At 42.4% G+C, this 20678-nt stretch overlaps 1 protein-coding gene across 1 annotated transcript in view; it reads left to right on the forward strand.

Annotated features, from left to right (window-relative positions):
* SRGAP3 (SLIT-ROBO Rho GTPase activating protein 3) overlaps positions 1-20678 on the forward strand; it is a 266271-nt gene that overhangs the window by 230932 nt on the left and 14661 nt on the right. Inside the window, exons 15-18 of the mRNA XM_023218565.2 lie at positions 211-345; positions 2100-2205; positions 2407-2634; positions 5550-5629. Coding sequence (XP_023074333.1) covers positions 211-345; positions 2100-2205; positions 2407-2634; positions 5550-5629 — 549 coding nt within the window. The remainder of the gene's footprint in view (positions 1-210; positions 346-2099; positions 2206-2406; positions 2635-5549; positions 5630-20678) is intronic.

Below are 20678 nucleotides of genomic sequence, written 5' to 3' on the forward strand. Positions count from 1 at the left end.
CAACTCTTCTATAGATTTAAACATTTTCAAATAAGAAGTTGCAGGGAGAACTTTAAACTTGCTGAAGTGGGGGGCCTCATATGTGGGGGAGACTTTTCCCATCTGCCTTTCCTGTGGTTCAGCCTGGGCCAGGTCATCTCTTCTGCCATCTGCACGTTCTCTGACTCCTTCCCAAGCTGAAACATCATCTGGTCTCTTGTTTCCACTCAGGTGAAGACCCCCTTGTGGACGATCAAAATGAACGAGATATCAATTCAGTCGCTGGTGTTTTAAAACTGTATTTCCGAGGACTGGAAAACCCACTCTTTCCTAAGGAAAGGTTTCAAGATTTGATATCTACTATTAGTAAGTATTTCCCAGGTGAAATGGTCAGTTCTTTGACAAATCATTGTGGGAATAGAGCTATAGGCTCATTGCTGTGCTAGGCATAGAGGAGGGATATTATGAAAGAAGAAGTGTGACCTGCATCCTCTTAGAACTGAAAGCAGAAATAAGAAGAGGGTTTATAATGAAAGGGCTAATGGGCATGTCATACCCCCTGGGTAGAGAAGGAGCTCAGGGGAGAACCAGAGGAAGACTTGGTTTCGCAGATCAGAGCCAAGAGAGAGAGTGCTGGGAGCAGAGTGTTCCAGGAGGAATGGGCACATGGGATCCTGAAAAGGGCTAGGGACATAGACCCAGTGCGACCAGCAGGAGGGTGTCCCAGCCTGCGCCTGGCGCAAGAGGTTGGAAGGGGAAAATGGAGCAAGAGGGGGAAGACCTTGAATGCCTTGCAAACATTCCAGAGCTTTTCCCCTTGGGTGATGGGGAGCCGTGGAAGGTCTAGAGGTCAGGTCAGCAGCATGACCAGCAAGGGAAATGGTGAAAGTAAGTTGACTGGGGATTTTCTCTGACATTGCTAGTTAGTTGAGAGAAACTGTTATGTTTCTGTGGATAAAATCAGGAGGAACCCAGTCTAGGGGGCTGATGTCATGGTACCTTGACTCTGAAATACCCAAATCCAAAGTAACCTTTTGGAAATTTTTTTAAAAAATAAGCTTTCAACTTTAGAATATTAGAATTTTAGTCATTGAGAATAAACTTTTAAATTTGATTCACAGAAAAGTTGCCCCACACCCAGTTTCATTTGGGGTGTTTCTCACAGTACTCTGAGAGAGATTTGCAGTCAGTAAAGTGTCCCAGGAGATGGTAAGAGAAGAGGAAGGTTTGAGCTCTCTTTTATTGTGTGTGTAAAAGACTCTTCTGTTCCCCATTCCCTCCACACTATTCCCTGCTCATCCTTCCAGACCTTCATACTGAAAGCTCTATTCTAGACTGCAGAGGTCTGACCCTGTCTGAGCCCTGTATCACTTGCTCAGCCAGTGTTTCCAGAAACCCCAAAAATCCTGTTCCTGTGCAGGGCCCTGAGCAAATTTCAGGTCTAGGATGTCCTGGAAACAGGGGTCAGAGATGAGATCCCAAGCATCTGCCAGACTTTGGCTGATAGGTAGTTTGAGAAGTGGTGATTTATTCAATGTTCATTTCCTGAGCAGCTACTATGTGTCAGGCCTGTGCTGCAGCTGGTGTTTGTAAAGAGTTTAATAAAACATGGTCCCTGCCTGTGTCTGTCAAGACTCACAGGTAACAGAAACCCAGCTTAAATCTGCTTACTTCATAAAAGGGAATGCACAGTTCCGGTACCTGGAAAGCTTGGGTCCAGCTGGACTCAGACCTTCACACGGCATCAGCAGATATATGCCCCCTCCATTTCTATGCCAGCTTCACCCTTAGGTGGGATCCTCCTCTCAGGGGCCCCCACTGTGCTCCAGGCTTCCCTCTATCCAGGTGCAAGAGGGCACCTCCCTGTGGGATTCTCACAACGAAGTCCCAAGAGTCGACTCTGATTGGTTCTTGATTAGGCCACACCTCCAGCCCCTCCCTGTAGCCGGGGAGATGGATGCTCTGATTGGCCAGGCCAGGATCACCTATGATCCCCGGAATCAAGACTAGAGCTGTCTCCCCCATCCACGTGGACTGATATAGGAGATGTGGCAAGTGAACATTTGCTGCTTTGCTCTCTGAGGATGAAAGGCATGCTGAAAGGCCCCTTTATGTTACAGAACTGGAGAACCCAGCTGAGAGGGTGCACCAGATCCAACAAATCCTCGTCACCCTTCCCCGCGTGGTCATCGTGGTCATGAGATACCTCTTCGCTTTCCTTAACCAGTGAGTGTCTGGCCAAGGGGCCCCTTTTTGACTCAGGCCTGGCCTCCTTTGGGAGGGGGTATCTTGAGGCTTTTGCAGATGCTATTTTTAAAGGAGAACATGGAACCCTCCTGGATTTGTATAGAGTCCCCCAAAAGAAAAAAAACATAGGGGAAGGACTTGCCTTTCCCAGATGACTTGTGGGTAACTCCTCTCTCCTAGCCTCTCCCAGTATAGCGACGAGAACATGATGGATCCCTACAACCTGGCCATCTGCTTCGGGCCTACCCTCATGCATATCCCTGATGGACAGGACCCTGTGTCCTGCCAGGCACACATCAATGAAGTCATCAAAACCATCATCATCCATCATGAAGCCATCTTCCCCAGCCCCCGGGAGCTAGAGGGACCTGTGTATGAAAAATGCATGGCTGGAGGGGAAGAATATTGGTAAGATGCCATTCCTCTTAATATTATTATTATTATCATCATCATTGTTATTTCCATTGAACAGGAACAATAAGAAACGCTTCAGTTTTCTTACTGCTTGATAGTCAGTGCTTCCATATACATTTTCTCATCTGAGCTTCACAGCAGTCTTACATGAGAGATAGGTACATCAATTAGGATTCTCTTGGTTACAAGGGACAGACATACAACTCAAATTGCCTTAAGCCAAATGGAACTTTATTGGTTTACTTAAGTAAAACGTCTGGGGGTATATCTTCAGGTATAGCTTGATCCAGGGGCTCAACTGTTACTGCAAGGACTTGGTCCTGCAGTCTCCATCTCTTAGCCCTGCTTTATTCTGTGTTGGCTTCATTCCTGGACAGCCATTTCCTTGGTGGTTGCAAGCAGGCAACCAGCAACTCAAGATCTGTAACTCACTCTCTTAGTATCTTCAATAGAAAATACCCTTTCCTTCCCAAATGTTCCAACACACACTCAATAACTGTTTCATTGCTGAGGTTTGGGCCTGGTGAAGTAATCACCTTGGTAAGGAGATACAATGCTTTAACTGGCCATGTGAGTCACAAGCCCAACTCAGGAAGCAGGGGAGTGAATAGTCCCCACCTCAACTTCATGAACTGAGTATGACACTTACCACCCTTGTTTCCTCTCACCTAGGAGTTCTCTTTTCCAGACAAAGTGAGCTCAGTTTCTTTGCGTGTTCAACACCATGTCAACAATCACTAATTGGGGACCTCTGTGTGCCTGGTGTACCTGGTACTACACTAGGTCTTAGGAGAAATATTTTAGAAGCTTTTCAAAGTCAGGGCTTTAAAAGCTTCCCCAGGCTAAGACCTTGAAATGTCAAGACAGGAAAAATGTTTAAATGTGGTAAAGACAGGAAATTCAGGACACTAAATGACAGAGACCAAAACGTTTTTACTATTTCTTTATTTCCAATTCAGGAGAGCACACAGCTATATATTTAGGTATTACCCACACTGCCTTCAGCCAGGTGCCTACAGGGGAGTTTGTTTTTTGATTGTCAAACATTCCTGGACTTTTGAATTGCCTTAGTACTGTGAGCATATTTGGGCAGCTGCTTCAAAGAAGGAAGGTGTTCCAGCTTTTGTGTTTCCTTCCCACATGCCTCCCTGCATAGAAATACTGGGTCATAGTCATGTCTAATCACAGTTCTCGAATCTCGTTTGAGGCACTAGGGAGCAAATCCATCCCTGTTCTGTAACAGAAACATTAAACAGCTGGCAAGCATAATTTCTGGACAAAGAGACTTGTCACACAGTTTTTGCAACCATTACCAGTTCTCTTTTCTTGCTGCAATATATATAATTAGTGTTCTGGGAAGGGACCCACAGATCTTCATGTACTTATCAAAGAACAATATACAATAACCACACTTTTCTTAATCCTATTTGTTTCCCACAAGACTGTAAAACTATTAATTACATGGTAATTTTGGAGTTTTCACAACCAAAAGGGAGACTTGGCTGAGGGTCTCAGCACAGTAGACAACATTCATTCATTCAACAAATGGTTACCAAGCATCTGTTGTGAGCTGGATTCTGTGCTGGGAGTCAGAGATGTAACCAAACAAGTTTGACCCCTGGTGCAGGAGCTCTGATGGAATACGAAACAAACGGCTCCAGAAGTGGGGCTCCCTGAGCCAGTCTAGGGAAATCAGGAAGGACTTCCTCAGGGAAGTACAGACTGAGCTGAGACTGCAGAGTGAACTGGAGCCAGCCCAGTGAGGAGTGGACAAAGACCTGGAGCATTCAGTAGAATGAAAAGCAGTTCAGTGTGACCAGAGCATAGCATGTGTGACAGGGGAATGGTGAAGGATGAGGCTCCACAGGTTGGATAGAGCCAGGCTATGAAAAATCTTGGAAGCCACTGAGTTTGGTCTTGATTCAGGTGGCAGTGGAGAATTTTTCTTAATAAAGTACATATTCCTTCAAATGGCATTGCAAATGTCGCCTTTGAGAAGCCTTCCCTGTCCACTCTTTATAGGTTCTCTCTGCTGTTCTTGTCTCTGCCCATTTATTTCCTACCTAATACTACATAACATAACTTGCAACTGTCTTATTTAATGGCATATTGACTTCGGTGTTTTTCTTGCCCCTCTCCCTACAGTGTAAGCAGCATGAGGCCAGGGACCTTGTCCGCCTTATCTATCATTGCATCCCTCCTACCAGCACACTGCCTGGCATATTATAACTCACTCAATGGCTCCATAAAAAAAAAAACTGGCTGATTATGTGAATTAACCCTTGCCTCAAGAAGCTTATAATCTAGTAAGGGGGTAGTAGCTGGTGAAATTATACCAGCACATTAACAAAGAAATCTGATGGACTGAATTACTCAGCCACCATGCCCATCATGGTTGCCAGTCTACTCTCACTGCCTGCATCAACTGGGGCTTTTGCATGCGGAAACAGGGCAGCCCTCTTTGGCTTCATCTTACCTCCTGGGATATGTCACCTCAGCTATAAGACAGGAGAGTCAGGCCAGATGAAATAACTCATAGTACTTCAAAGGGTTCTTTTTGTTCTGGCCTGTGGTCCTTCCGATGATAAATGCTGGGGTTTTACCACTGCCCTCTGGATCTTACAGAACATGTAAGCATTGACAGTCTTCACCAAGAAGACAGCTCAGCAAATTCCAGGGCTAGGAGGGCACTGGGGGAGATATTTGGGAAGCTTCACAAGGAGGAGGCTAGGAGTAGTTTTCCGATTAAGAATCTCCCAGGAGTGGTCAGATGGAAAAGACAGGATGGTATAGGCCTGCATCTGAGCTGCAGGAGGGCCCAGAGGCCAACTGGACTGGCATGAGAGGCTGAAGATGCTGTGAGGGTAGATAACCCCCACAGTGAGTCCCCTTCCCGTGTTTCCTTGCAGTGACAGCCCACACAGCGAGCCAGGGACCATCGATGAAGTTGACCATGACAATGGCACTGAACCTCATACCAGCGATGAAGGTGAGTGAGGGGGATCCTGGGCACAAGGGATTCTTCCTGGGGCCTCTCACGCTGACTTATGTCAGCCCAACCACAGGGCTGGCCCACATAGACCTCTTCAGCTTTCCAAGTCAGCCATCTGTGCTTCAGAATAGATGAAGACCCAGAAAAACCTTCATGGCGTGCCCCAAGTCCTGGCATGGGCCTGACACAGAGCAGATCCTCATAGGCTCATGCTGTGTGCACCACACCCCACACCTAGCCCACTTCATTCCTTAATGTGTCCTGCCTGGCCCAGGGACAAATCCTAAGTGACACGAGTTTCCTAAGTAGAAAGCAAGCTCTGTTCCTCCATCCTCCCCCTGTCAGGGTCTACTCTGTGCCAAGCCTGTGCTGGGACTTGGGCACAGGAATGAACAAGATGTCGGTCCTCAAAGAACTCCCAGTCTGTCACCAGATCTTGACAGGTTGGAAGTAGCTTCTCATGGTGCAAAGCGATAATGCCAGATTACAGGCGTGTCTGGTGCACTGGGCACCCTGGAGATGAAATCAAAGGGTGATGATCCTGGGAAGTGTGTGGTGAGAGAGAGAGAGAAAAAAAAAGGCCAGTCAAGACCTTTCTCCAGATTCCTCCACCCTTTCCAGATAAGGAGAAGAGAGTCGGACTAGTCTCTAGGGAAACTGGACTGCATAGACAAGCAGTCTGAACCACATGCCAACTTATCCATCAGGCAGAGTAGGCACAGTGCCAAGGGCCCATGGTACTTGTAGAGGTCCACTAAAATGTTTTAATTTATTTTAAAATCAGAAAAAAATGAACACAGTATCCAGTCTGGATTATATTTGTCTTTATACTAATGCAGTTGTAAAATATGATTTTTAACTTTTTTTTTTGAATGGAGGAAGGAATTTTGCCATGCAGGCAAAAGTGCCTAGGACCCTTGAAAGTTAGAATACGGCCCAGGATGCACCAAGCACCTGGGATAGTTTTCCTTTTTAAACGTCATGGCTTAGCAGTTCTCTTACTTGTCCTTTGTGTTTCTCTTGTGGGACCGGGTCATGTTGGCTACCACATTTGTCAGGAGAGCAGGGCAGGCACTCAGGTGACAGTTCTGGGAACTGACAAAAGGGACAAGACTGATAGATGGGTTTTCACATTCTAGTAGGACTATTTCAGTTGCTAATGACAGAACCCCCAACTCAAATCAACTTAAGCTTAAAAGGGAATAAGTTCCTATACCTGAAAAGTCCCAGAGTTGACATGGCTTCAGGCACAGCTGGATCCAGGAGCAAGGGTGATTTTGTCAGCACTTTGTCTGTCTTCTTGTTCTGCTTCCCTCTGTGCTGGTTTCATTCTCATGCAGGATCTTCCTGTGCAGTGGTCTCTGGCAATTCCAGACTTTCACCATCATCTTACTCAGAGTCTCAACGGAAAAGAGCTTCCTTTCTATAATGGTTCCAAGAGAGGTCCTGGGGTGGAGTCTCATTGGACTGCCTTGAGTCATGCACCCAGGCATGATCCAGTCCCCGTGGCCTGAGAGGGAGCTAATGAGTCAGACCCGGGTCACAGGTACAGAAAAGCAAATCCAGATATCACGTTCAGCTTGATCAGACTCCTGAGAGGCTAAAGTCATCCTAGACTGAGGAACGTGTCCTGCAGAGGCTTTGTTTGGAGATGTGAAGGCTGCCACCTTCTGCTTATTCCTGGTGATTTGCTTTTCTCTTTCCTCCTTTTTTTCTTCTGCCGACCACCTCCAGTTCTCGCCCTCTCTCTATCCTTTTTAACAGCCCCCACCCCGTCCTCTCCATCTGTTGCTCTTTTTATTTCTGGATCTCTTTCTGTCCGTCTCTTTATCTCTCCCTCTAGCTTGCTCTGTCTCTGTCTCTCTCCTACTCCTGACATTTCCTCTCCTTTGTCTTGACCAAAGCACCTGCCTTCCTGGGAGCTGAGGTCCCTGTCAGTCCCTTTGCTGGTTTTTCCACAGTTCCTTGGGCTGATGGGCAGAAGGCTGCTCTGGACACCAGGACTGAAGATGAGGAGGGACAGAGAGAATAGGTCTTGCTGGGTCCGCGAAGAAGCAGTCATGGGACTCACCCAGTGGGGCTTCAGCCCCATAAGAACCACCCCCCAGAAAGTGCTATCTCCTCTTTCTCAGGGTAAAGGTTCACAGTGGCTCCCAGAATGCATGAGTCAGAGCTTTGGGTCCCCCTCCCAGAAGATCCTTCTTCCTTTTGTTCTTTGTGAGGCTGCTGGTTTCTGGGAATGACAAAGGCAGAAAAAATCATCCTGGAAGGGAAGAAGCCACAGGCTGGGAGAGCCAGTTTCATGTTCCCTGAAGGCTCTCAAAGTATCCTGTGTGTATTAGCCGGGGGTATTGAATCAGGGCACTCTTTGGTGGAAAATCAATTGTATTTTCTAAATGTTACATTCATGCCGTCCCTGGCCAAACAGTGGCAGAATAGTGAGCTGCAGAGACAGTCAAGGGGTCACCGTGCTCAGAAAAGAGAGACTTGGAATTGAAGCACAGAGGGAGTCCTTATGGTCATGTAATCTGAGGCAAGCCACATCACCTCTGGCCTCTATTTCCTTATGTATAAAATGGGAATGACAGCACCAAGCAAATTATGGCATGGGTTGAAATGCGGGTTAATATGTGAAGGAGCCTAGCACAGTGCCTGGGACAGGGAGGTAGATGAGAAACATCAAGGGACTCTGTATCAAACAGACATCCTTCCTAATCCTGATAGAGAAACTGAGTCCTGGAGAATTTTCTTGACATAACTGGCATTGGCAGTTATCGGTCATTGGCAACCTAAACCTCCTGATTTGTGTACCTATTTCCTCTTAGACGTTTCATTTAGGGGATCATCAATATCTGTCTTCTTTTCTCTTGACAGCACCCTGTATGAATGGAACTCAGCAGGCCTCAAAGGTCAAATCAGGCAGAGAACCATGAGTCCAGGTCTTTGTCGTACATGAATCAGCCAATGAATGCCAAATTGGAGGAACAATTTAGTTGTTAGGGTATCTGTTGCCTTTCTTATCTCAAAGATTCTGTACCAGCGGGGCATGGTGGCTCACACCTATAACCCCAACACTTTGGGAGGTTGAGGTGGTCAGATGGCTTGAACCCAGGAATTCTAGCCAGCTGGGCAACATGGTGACATTCCGTCTCTGAAAAAAAAAAAAAAAAAAAAACCAAAAAACAAAAATTAGCCAGGCGTAGTGGCATATGCCTGTGGTCCCAGCAACTCAGAAGGTTGAAGTGGGAGAATTGCTTGAGCAATTGAGGTTGAGGATGCAGTGAGCCATGATCATGCCACTGCACTCCAGCCTGTGTGACAGAATGAGGCCTCGCCTCAAAAAAAAAAAAAAAAAAAAAAAGATTCTATACCTAACTGACACCTGTTCTCCTGTCTTGAGTCTGATAAGTCTGGAAATTCCACAGTGCTTTCTCTTTGGTCTCCAAGATTTATATAAAGAAACTATGGTTAGGCCAAGAATCCTTGACTAAATGAAAAAATGAAGGCAGCCTGTCACTAACAACTTTATTAATTGGAAGCTAAATGAGAAACAAGATTGTTAGATTATAAAATCACTAAAATCAGTGACAGAGGCATGTTTTATGGGTGATATGTCCATATTCAATTATAATTGTGCCACCATTCTCTTACTGATATTTTCCTGATATTTTTGAGGTTACCTTTGACTCCTCCCGCTGTTGGTCTGTTTACAATTTCATATAAATGGTGTTGTACAGAAGAGAGTTGTTTGACTCTGTCCTCTTTCACTCTGCATAATATTCTGAGATTCATTCATGTCGTGAGTATTCAGGTGAGGTTTTTGATGGTATTAAAATGGGATTAGTCCATTTATGTACAAACACCCCAGTTCTCCTGGAACCTGGAATCATAGCCACTCCTTTTTCTTTCCTTTTCTTTTTCTTTTCTTTTCTTTTCTTCTTTTTCTTTTTCTTTTTTTTTTTTTTTCTTTTTTTTTTTTTTTGAGACAGAGTCTTGCTCTGTCGCCAGACTGTAGTAAAGTGGTGCAATCTTGGCTCACTGCAGCCTCCGACTCCCTGGTTCAAGTGATTCTCCTGCCTCAGCCTCCTGAGTAGCTGGGATTAGAGGCATGCGCCACCATGCCCAGCTAATTTTTGTATTTTTTAGTAGAGACGAAATTTCACCATGTTGGCCAGGCTGGTCTCAATCTCCTGACCTCGTGATCTGCTTGCCTCAGCCTCCCAAAGTGCTGGGATTACAGGCATAAGCCACCGTGCCCGGCCCACTCCTTTGCATAAGAAATTAAGAACAATAGAAAAAAAGAACAGCGGCCAATGTCTTATACTTGGTGTATGTTCCTAATCACTAATAATAAACATGGTAAACTGGCTCAGGGCATTTGGCTCAGGCCTTATACTTAAGAAGGACCCTGCCTTCTTTTTAAAACCACTTTATTGAGTTATAGATCACACACCACACAATTTACCCTTTTAAAGTGTACAACTGAGTGATTTTTTTGTATATTCAAAGATATATGCAACCATCACCATGGTCAATTTGAGAACATTTTCATCATCTTGAAAAGAAGCTTTGTACCCTTTAGCTATCACTCCTTACACCCTCCCATCCCTGCCCCCCACATTTCTCCCAGCCCTCGTCAATGCAACTGTAAATCTACCCACTGTCTCTATGGATTTGTCTATTCTGGACATTTTATATAAATGGAATTATATAATATGTGGCTTTTCTCTTAGCACACAAGTTTTCTAGGTTCAGCCATGCTGTAGCATGAATCAGTACTTAATTTTTGATGGCTGAATAATATTCCATCATATGAAAATGCCAGACTTTGTTTATCCATTTGTCAATTGATGGACATTTGGGTTGTTTCTACTTTCAGCTATTATGAATAATACTGCTGTAAACATGTGTGTGCAAGTTTTTGTACAGACAGAAGTTTTCATTTCTCTTGAGTATATACCCAAGAGTGGAATTGCTGGGTCATATACTAACTCTATGTCAGTCATTTCAGGAAATGCCAGACTGTTTTCCAAAATGACCACATCGTTTTGCAATATCATCAGCAGTGTATGAGAGTCCCAATGTATCCATATCCTCGCCAGCACTTGTTATTATCTGACTTTTTGATTCTTGCCATCCTAGTGGATGTGAAGTGGTATCTTACTGAGGTTTGGATTTGAATTTCTCTGATGACTGATAATGTTCGTCATCTTTTCATGTGCTTTTTGGTCACTTGTATATTTTTCTTCAGATCCTTTGCCCATTTTAAAATTTGGTTATTTGCCTTTTTATTATTGAGTTGTAACAGCTCTTTGTATATTCTAGATCTAAGTCCCTTATCAGATATACAATTTCCAAATATTTTCTCCTATTCTGTGGCTTGCCTTTTTATTGGTGATACCCTTTGAAGCACAAAAGTATTTAATTTTGATTGAGTTCCATCTTTTGTTGTGCATGCTTTTGGTGTTATATCTAAGAGGCCTTTGCCAAATCCAAGTTCATGAAGATGTATTCCTGTATTTTCTTTTAAGAGTTTTAGAGTTTTAGGTCTTACATTTAGGTCTTTGATCTATTTTGAGTTAATTTTGGTATAAGGTAATGGTCAAACTTTATTCTTTTGTATGTGGCTCTCCAGTTGTCCCAGTACTATTAGTTAAAAAAAATTATTCTTTTCCACATTGAATGGTCTTAACACCCTTGTAAAAAAAAGTCCTTTGACTATAGGTGTATGGGTTTATTTTTGGACTTGCAATGCTGTTCCACTGACCTATATGTCTATCTCTGTGTCGGTACTATACTGTTTTCATTGCTGTTGCTTTGTAGTAAGCTTTGAAATTGGGATGTTTAAGTCCTCCAACTTTGTCCTTCATTTTCAAGATCGTTTTGGCTATTATGGGTTTCTTGTGATTACATATGAAATTTAGAATCAGCTTGTCAATTTCTACAGAGAAGTTAGCCAGGATTCTGATAGGGATTGTGTTAAATCTGTTGGTCAGTTGGGAATATCACCCTCTTAGTAGTGTTAAGTCTTCTGATCCATAAACACAGGATGTTTTGCCAGTTATTTAGATGTTTAATTTTTTTTAACAATGATTTATAGTCGCTAGAGTGGCAACTACAGAGTGCCTTTTATCCTTTTATCTTGAAAGGATATTAGATTTTGTCAGTGCTTTATTTCTCTGTATTTTATTCTTTTTTATGCTAATATAAGTGAAATTGTTTTCTCAATTTCACTTTTGAATTGTTCACTATGAGTGTATGGAAATGTAATTGATTTTAATATATTGCTCTTGTATCCTGCAACCTTGCTGAACTTATTCATCAAGTCAAATAGTTTTTAGTGATTTCCTTATGATTTCTTAATATATAAGATTATATTGTCTATGAATAGATATATTTTTACTCCTTTTCCAATTTGAATACCTTTTATTTCTTTTTCTTGCCCAGTTGGCCCAGCTAGAATCTCTAGTACAACATTGAAGTGATGAGAGTGGACATCCTTGTCTAACTCCTGATCTTGTGGGGAAAGCATCCAGTATTTCACCATTAAGTATGATGTTAGCTGTGGGTTTTTCATAGATGCCATTTGTCAGGTTGAGGAAGTTCCCTTCTATTCCTAATTTGTTGAGTGTTTTATCTTGAAAGAATATTAGATTTTGTCAGTGCTTTTTCTTCATCTATTAAGATGATCGTGTGATTTTTGTTTTTTTATTTTACCGATAAGCTACATTACATTAATTAATGATTTTTAGATGTTAAACCAATTGGGCAGTCCTGGGATAAATTCCACTTGTGCATGGAGCATAGTTCTTTTTATGCTGCTGCATTTAGCTTGCTAGTGATTTTTTTTTTCTTTTCTTTTTTTTTTTTTTTTGAGATGGAATCTTACTCTGTCAACCAGGCTGAAGTGCAGTGGCACAATCTTGGCTCACTGCAACCTCTGCCTCCTGGGTTCAAGTAATTCTCCTGCCTCAACCTCCCTAGTAACTGGGATTACAGTGCCCAATATCACACCAGGCTAATTTTTTGTATTTTTGGTAGAGACAGGATTTTGCCATATTGCAGGCTGATCTCAAACTACTGACCTCAAGTTATCTGCCCAGCTCTGCCTCCCAAAGTGCTGAGATTACAGGCATGAGCCACCATGCCTGGCCGGGTTTGCTAGCATTTTGTGGAGGATATTTGCATCCATATTCATAAGAAATTCTGGTCTGTAGTTTTCTTGTGATATCTTTGTCTGGTTTTGGTATCAGGGTAATACTTGCCTGGTGAAATTAGTTGAGCAGTATTCCTTTCTCTTCTAGTTTTTGGAAGACTTTATAAGGAATTATTATTAATTCTTTTTCAAATGTTTGGTAGAATTCAGTAGTGTAGCCATCTGGGCCTGGGCATTTATTTGTGGGTAGTTTTTGGATGATTGATTCAATCTCTTGTTATAAGTATATTCATATTTTTATTTCTTCTTAAGTCAGTTTCAATAGTTTGTTTCTTTCTATGAACTTATTAATTTCATCTAAGGTATCCAACTTGTTGGCATGTAATTGTTCATAGTATTTCTTTATGATCCTTTTTTTCTGTAAAATAATGGTAGTAATGTCCCCTCTTTCATGTCTGATTTAATAATTTGAGTCCTCTCTCTTGTTTTCTTGGTTTATTTAACTAATGGCTTGTCAATTTCATTGATCTTGTCAAAGAACCAGCTTTTGGTTTTATGATTTTCTCTATTGTTCTTCTGTTCTCTATTTTATTAATTTCTACTCTAATCTTTATTATTTCCTCCGTTCTGCTAGCTTTAGGTTTAGTTTGCACTTTTTTCCCGCAGTGTTTTAAGGTGGAAGTTTAGGTTATTGATTTGAGGTTCGTTTGTTTGTTTTTCCTAATATAGGCATTTACAGTCATACATTTCCTTCTAAGCACTGCTTTAGCTGCATCCCATAAGTTTTGGTATGTTGTATCTTCATTTTCATTCATCTCAAAGATTTCTCTTTTGATATTTTTTTCTTCAACCATTAGTTATTTAGGAGTATGCTGTACAATTTTTGCCTATTTGTCAGCTTCCCAATTTTTTTCCTGCTGTTGATTCCTACTTTAGAAGAAACTTCTTCTGTAGAAGAAATCAATAATTTCATCCTACTGTGGTAGAAGAACACATTTTGTATTATTTGTATCGTTTTCAATTATTGATGTTTGTTTTATGGACTAGCATAGGGCATACCCAAGAGAATGTTCCATGTGCAGTTAAAAAGAATGTATAGTCTCTTGCTGAGTGGTGTGTTCTATAGATGCCTGTTAGGTCTATTTGGTTTATAGTGTTGTTTAAGTCTTCTGTTTCCTCTTTTTTCTTCTGTCTAGTTGTTCTTTCCATTATTGAGAGTGGAGTATTGAAATCTCTAACAATTATTTTTGGTTGTCTATTTCTTTCTTTGTTTTTGTCCATTTTTGCTTCATGTATTTTGCTGCTCTTTTATTAGGTACATTTTGTTTATAATTCTTTATATCTTGATAGACCAAAATTTTTATCATTATGAAATGCTGCTGTTTATCTCTAGCAATATTTTTAGTTTTAAAGTCTATTTTATCAATATTAGTATAGTCATTCTAGCTTTCCTGTGGTTCCAGTCTGCATAATATATTTTTCCATCCTTTCACTTTCACTCTAATTGTATCTTTGAATCTAAAGTATGTCTTTTGTAGACAGCATACAGTTAAATTATGTTATTTTATCCAGTCTGATAATCTCTGCATTTTAATTGGATTGTTTAATCCATTCACATTTAATATTATCACTTATATAGTTGGATTTATATCTGCCATTTTACTTTTTGTTTTCTATGTGTCTCATATCTTTTTTGTTCCTCTGTTCCTTCTTTACTGATTTCTTTTGCATATTTTCTAATATAGCATTTAGTGAATATTTTCTAAGATAGCATTTAAACTTCTTTAATGATGTTTTCACTATATTTTAGAGTTATTTTTAACAGTTTTATTTAATTTTTGATGAACAGATAATTGGACATATTTATTGGATGCAATGTGATATTGCAATACATGCATACATTGTGTAATGATTAAATTCAGGTAAGCAGTATATTCATCATGTTATAAATATAATGTTTCTTTGTGGTGTGAACATTCAAAAATCTCCTCTATTCCAGCTATTTTGAAACATACATTATTGTTAACTATAGTCAACCTACTGTAAAATAGAACACCAGAACTTATTTATCCTAACTAACTCTAACATTGGACCTGTTGAGCAATCGCTCCCCATATACCCTCCCCTTCTTTCCTAGCCTCTGACAACCAGTATTCTGCTCTTACTATTTTTGAGTTAGTTTTTAGTAGCTTCTCTAAGGTTTACCATATACATCTTATTTGAATGAGCTTCTATTTATACTAGCTTAATTTCAGTGATATATGGAAATGTTACTCTGTGGGATGACAGTGGTTTTGATAGGGTTCTCCTTCCCTGAGATGGCAGTGGTTTTGGTAGAAGTCTCTTTCCCTGATCCTTTCTGGCTGTTAATCTCCACTAATTGCTGGATGGTTGCTATTCTTTCAACAGTACCCTTGGTCCTAAATTGCTCTACAAATTAATGCAGTCAAATTCTGTACCCATTATAGGGATAGTTTCTGAAGTCAGTGTTTGATATTTGTTCTGATCCCAGGAATACTTCTCCTGGCTGTCTTATTCCCTGGTTCTCCTCTGCTAACTATCTGGCTTATAGTCTAGCTTCTATATTCATTAAATTCATGAACCATCACCGGATTGCCCTTCAACACAGCCTCCACTGTTCTGGAGAGTGCTCTTCGGCTTGAACTTCTCCAAGCTCTGTTGCAACTGAAGGCAATTCCTTTGGGACAAGATTAGGAGCTTTCTGTTTTATGGGATGCTTCTCCCCCATGGGAAAATCTGAGCCAGGACTCTGAGACTGGGGATGGAGACAATGGCATCTTCTGAGTGATGTCCCCACTGAGTGCTTTGTGGAGGGGCAGCCAGAGATCCTCTTAACTTACTTCTCCTGCCATGCAACCACCACCTCACAAGCTGGGGCAAGATTGATAGAACACCCACATTTTCAGTGGTGCCATGCCCAGAGTACAGCCACCATTCCATGAGTAGGGGTTGTGTGGAAGAATGAAGTCCTGGTCTCTCCACTCCACTCACCTGGGACTTAGCCTCAGCAACAGGTAGTGGGAGCAGGATGAGAATCACTGAGCTCCTGCTCCTTCCAGGAAGAAAGCCCTGTGACTGGAAGGTGGTAAAGGGAGAGGAAGCCCTGTGTTCTTGACTGCAGTCATCTGGATTGGAGCCTCTGTCTCCCCAAGCTTGGAACAGGAGTAGAGGGAGGGAGCAGTCTTGGTTCAAATACCAGAGATTTTCACCTTTCTCACTAAGTTTTTATAGATTTTCCTGAATAGATGTTTCTTCATTTGCTTTTTGCCCTTAGGACCATTTCCAGGGGCTTGAAATGTTTTTTTTTTTCTTTTACTTTTTATATTTCTTCTTGAGTTTCCCTGGGGAGCTCTTCATGCCATCATCCCAGAGGTCGGTCTCACTCCTTTCCTTTTAAATTAAATCTAAACCTCAGTATCAGCTGGTGCCACTGCCAAATGCAAAGAAAGAACCCAAGGTCATGAGTGAGAAGGGGAGAAAAGAGGAACCCTGTAAACAGGCCCTGGCTTCTGTCATTACTCTCATCACAAGGAGGATGAGGGAGAAGAGAAGGTACACCCACATTCTCTGCCTTTTATACAGTGACTTGGCCTCTAGTAAACTGGTTGCATGAGATTAGTGTTCTCACTTCTGGGGATGAAGTCAGGGGTGGGGTGGGCAGAGGGACATGAAGTTGTATTGAGAGGAATGGAGCCATCCCCTCTTTCATGCCGGCAGGACTCATGACCTGTAACAGAGTTCTCTGGAATGGCATGGCCACAGAGAGGAATTTGAGCTTCCTATTGAGTGATGGGTAGAGAAGGATAAATGTCTAACCTTCAGATTCTGAAATGAAAGCAAAGTTTCAACATGTCTTTTCATCTCCAGAAAAGCCCATGTCTAGCCCATGCTAGTCCAGAGGCTGGACCAGTGTAGCAGCCTCTGAAGCACTGCTGCCTCCAGCCTCTCCCCTCCACTCCTTCCACTGCTCTGCTTTGCCACTGGAGTGATTTTCTAAAGTGTGACTCCAGCCAGGCCCCTACTGAGACAGTCTCAACCTCTTCTCTAGCTCAGGGGCTGGGCTGTTCATCTCTTCCCTCACTGTAGAGCCCACAGGGTTTTTACCTGGTACAATTAGCCCCTCAATACACAAGAGTTGAATTGCATCAAACATAGAGCATTGCATATCTATATAGTCACATTTACACTATACAGAAGCAAAGACCTTGTGGCAGGAATAAGCTTAGCACACTTCAGAAACATCTAGAAGCCTCTATTAATGATGTCTGGGACCTGAGCTCAGATGTTAGCTCATCACTGTATCTACTGGTGTGACCCAACCCTAGGCCTATCATTCAACCCAGCTCCAGTTCCCTCATTTATGAAATGAGGGTAGTGCCTCAAATGTTGTTATGGGATTAAATGTGATAATGTAAGTAGAACACCTGGTACCAGTAAAAGCTGAATTTGTTCATGTAAGCAATAAATACATATTTGGTGCCTGTTTGTCCCAGGGTCTGTTCTAGGAGTCAGAATATAGTAGGTAAGAAAAGAAAATCTGTCCTAATGGTACCCACATTTTAGTAGGAAAGACTGATAGTAAAGTTTCAAAATTATATGTGTGTACACATATGTATATGTGTATATATGCATACTATATATATACACACACACACACACACACACCACAAACATAAATACACACATCATACACACACACATAAATTTCAGGTTGTGATAAGTGCCATGAAGATAAATAAAGCAAGAGAAGGTGTTAAAAAGTGATTTGGCAGTTGGCACTCCTGTAGTTGGGAGTGGCTGGGAAAGGCCTTGGTAAGGCAATGACATTTGAGTACAGACCTGAATGAAATAAGCAAGTGGCACATAGCATTAATAAATATTTGTTGAGTGTGAATGAATGCAAAGATCGGGGAGAAAGACATCCCAGGGAGAAGCAATAGGAAGTACAAAGGTCCTGTAACAGGAAGACACTTGTCATGTTTTAAAAGCATCAAAAAGGCTCTGTAGCTGGGGGTGGTGGCTCAGGCCTGTAATCCCAGCACTTTGGGAGGCCAAGGCAGGAGGATCGCTCGAGTCCAGAAGTTCGAGACCAGCCTGGGCAACATAGTGAGATCCCCAATTGCTACAGAAACTTAAAAAATTAGCTGAGCATGATGGCATGTGCCTGCGGTCCCAGCTACTCAGGGGGCTGAGGTGGAAGAATTGCTTGATATCAGGAGGTTCAGGCTGCACTGAGTCGTGATTGCACCACTGCACTCCAGGTGACAGAGTGAGAACCTGTCTCAAACAAACAAACAACTCTATGAATATTTATGCTGAAGTGTTTAGAGATAAAGTATACTGATGTTTATAACTTAATTTAAAAAATCATTAAAAAATAAGATGGATAGAGGGGTGGATAGATATATGATAAATCTAGCATTGTGGAATTTCATTGTGTTCCATGCATGTTCACTGTGAAATTCTTTCAATTGTACTTTGTGTTTGAAAAATGTCATACTGGGATGTTGGAGGAAAACTATCAAGAAGGTTAGTGAAGCAAGAGCAGATTGAGCTAGTGAAGGAGAGAGAGACAGAGAAGATGAGGTCTCAGAGGTCTCTGTGACCGAGATCCTGGAGGGCCTTATGAGCAGTGGGAAGACACTGGGGTTTTGTTCCAGGATCCATGAGAAGCCTTCTGAGGATTTTGAACCAGGGGAGTTTTATATCTGATTGTATGATTGTAAAGGACCCTCTGGGCTGCTGTGGGGAGAAGTGGCTCTACCTAAGCAAATATGGAAGTGAAGAGGGTGTCATGGGAGGTGGAGAGCCATGGTCAGATCCAGGGGACAGTCTGAAGGAGTCGCTAATGGATGAGGTGTGCAGAGCCATGCCAGGGCATTGGCCTGGGTGAGCAGGTAGACAGTGGTTCTGTTTCCTGAGATGGGGAAGATGAGGGAATGAAGTAAGTTTGGGTAACAGAGTGTGGGAGAGTGATGAGGGGGAGAAACATATTCTGTTTCAGGCATGAGAAGCCCAAATAACAGACTTAGTAATAATCAATGGTAGCTGTTATTACTGTTTCCACCACACACACTTTTGTAACGACGTCTGCAAACACACGTGCTTTCTCTGAGGTGGAAGTTCAGCCCTGTTCCTCCTGTTTTCTTTCCCTCACATTTTCTGCTCCCCTTGCTGCCTCACTCTTTCAACTTCAGGCTGCTGTCCAGTGACTGCTGGAGGCTCTGGTGATGGTAAAGGCAGAAACAAGGAACTGGAGGCAGCCCCTCTATGCCCCTCTGAGTATCAGAAAACCTCTGCTTAGGTCAGCACCTTTCTTAGTTTGGGGAATCTGGGTCAGTGGAAGTCCCTGGGTGAACCCAGGAGCACACAGCTGTCTGGGCTCAGCTCCTGCCCTTTCAAATCCTGCGGCCTTTCTGACTCTTGTAACAAGGCAGGCAGACAGGCTAGCAGGCAGTTCCCGCACACGGCTGGATGTGAGATTCAAAGATGCTGCAGAGAGAAGGACCAAGATCTCTGTCTGTTTTACTGAGAATGTGACTCTGAGTCAAGATCTGAGTTAATTTGACCCATTTAGTGGTGCTGTCATTTCCCCACCTCCTTCCCTCCTTCCTTCTCTCCCATCACCTTGGTTAGAATGGCATTTAAAGACATTTGTCAGGTAGCCAGCTGGGGAAGCTGACTTGACTGTTTGAGGCCTGCTCCCTGTAGAAGGCTGCCTCAGTCACTAAGAGCTAAATACATCCCAAAGCCACTGCATCTCATGGGGCCACAAGCGTGGTCTTCTCGAGCCAGTTGCTTTCAGAGGGGAGCCCTGGTGCATGTGTGTGGTGGGGAGTGATGCGGAGTGAACAAGGGAGTTTCCTCCTGCTGCCCTTTGATTTTCCATGCCATCCATGGCCCTTAGAAGTGCACCAGCCTCTGGTAACAACATGTGCATAACTCTTATAGAGTACTATGTGCCAGACACTGTTGCAAGCACTTCATATATATTAACTCACTTAATCCTTCTAATAACTCTGTAAGATAGGTTCTATTTATTACCATTTCCATTTAACAGATGAGGAAACTGAGGCATAGAAAGAAAAACTAGGTATCCCAAGGTCACACAACTAAAAAGTGATAAAGCCAAATATTCTGAGCTTAACTATGTGATGGACAGGTGGATGAACAGATCAATGAACACAAGATTGTCCGCAGTGAATGGAGCAGATAGAGAGCCCCAAGAAAGCTCAGCATGGGGAAGCTATCTGCAGGCTAGAGAGAGAGGGGGGTTGCTTTTGTTACTCTTTTGCTCTATTAAAATAAAAAAAGTAAGAATTATAATGTTAAACATCTTTGTGCTTACTTTAAAATATTAAAACATTAATACCTATACAAAATCAGTTTTCTACCATGTATGGACACTTCTTAGGGTAGAAACTATAAAACAGGTGGAATGAACTGTAGGCACAATCCCCTGCTCCCCAAAAAGTCTCTTCCCCAAATATCACTAGCTGTATGGTCCTTAAACCATACAGTTTAAACCACTTAAACTCTCTGCAGTTTAACATCTTCTTCTCTGGACCCATCCCATAGGCCAAATCCATTAATAATTATAATCACAGTCATGACAGCTGCTGTCAACTGAATACCTGATGAATATCTGTACTAAGCTATGTGCTTTTATACAAGAACTTTTGTGTGTTTGTTTTGAGACAGGGTCTCACTCTGTTACCCAAGCTGGAGTTCAGCGGCCTGATCATGGCTCACTGCATCCTCAACCTACCAGGCTCAAGTGATCTTCCTGCCTCGGGCCCTAGGGTAGCTGGCACGACAGGCACATGCTACCATGCCCAGCTAATTAAAAAAAATTTTTTTTTGGAGATG

This window comes from Piliocolobus tephrosceles, chromosome 2 (assembly GCF_002776525.5).
Source record: "Piliocolobus tephrosceles isolate RC106 chromosome 2, ASM277652v3, whole genome shotgun sequence".
Classification (NCBI taxonomy): Eukaryota; Metazoa; Chordata; class Mammalia; order Primates; family Cercopithecidae; genus Piliocolobus; species Piliocolobus tephrosceles.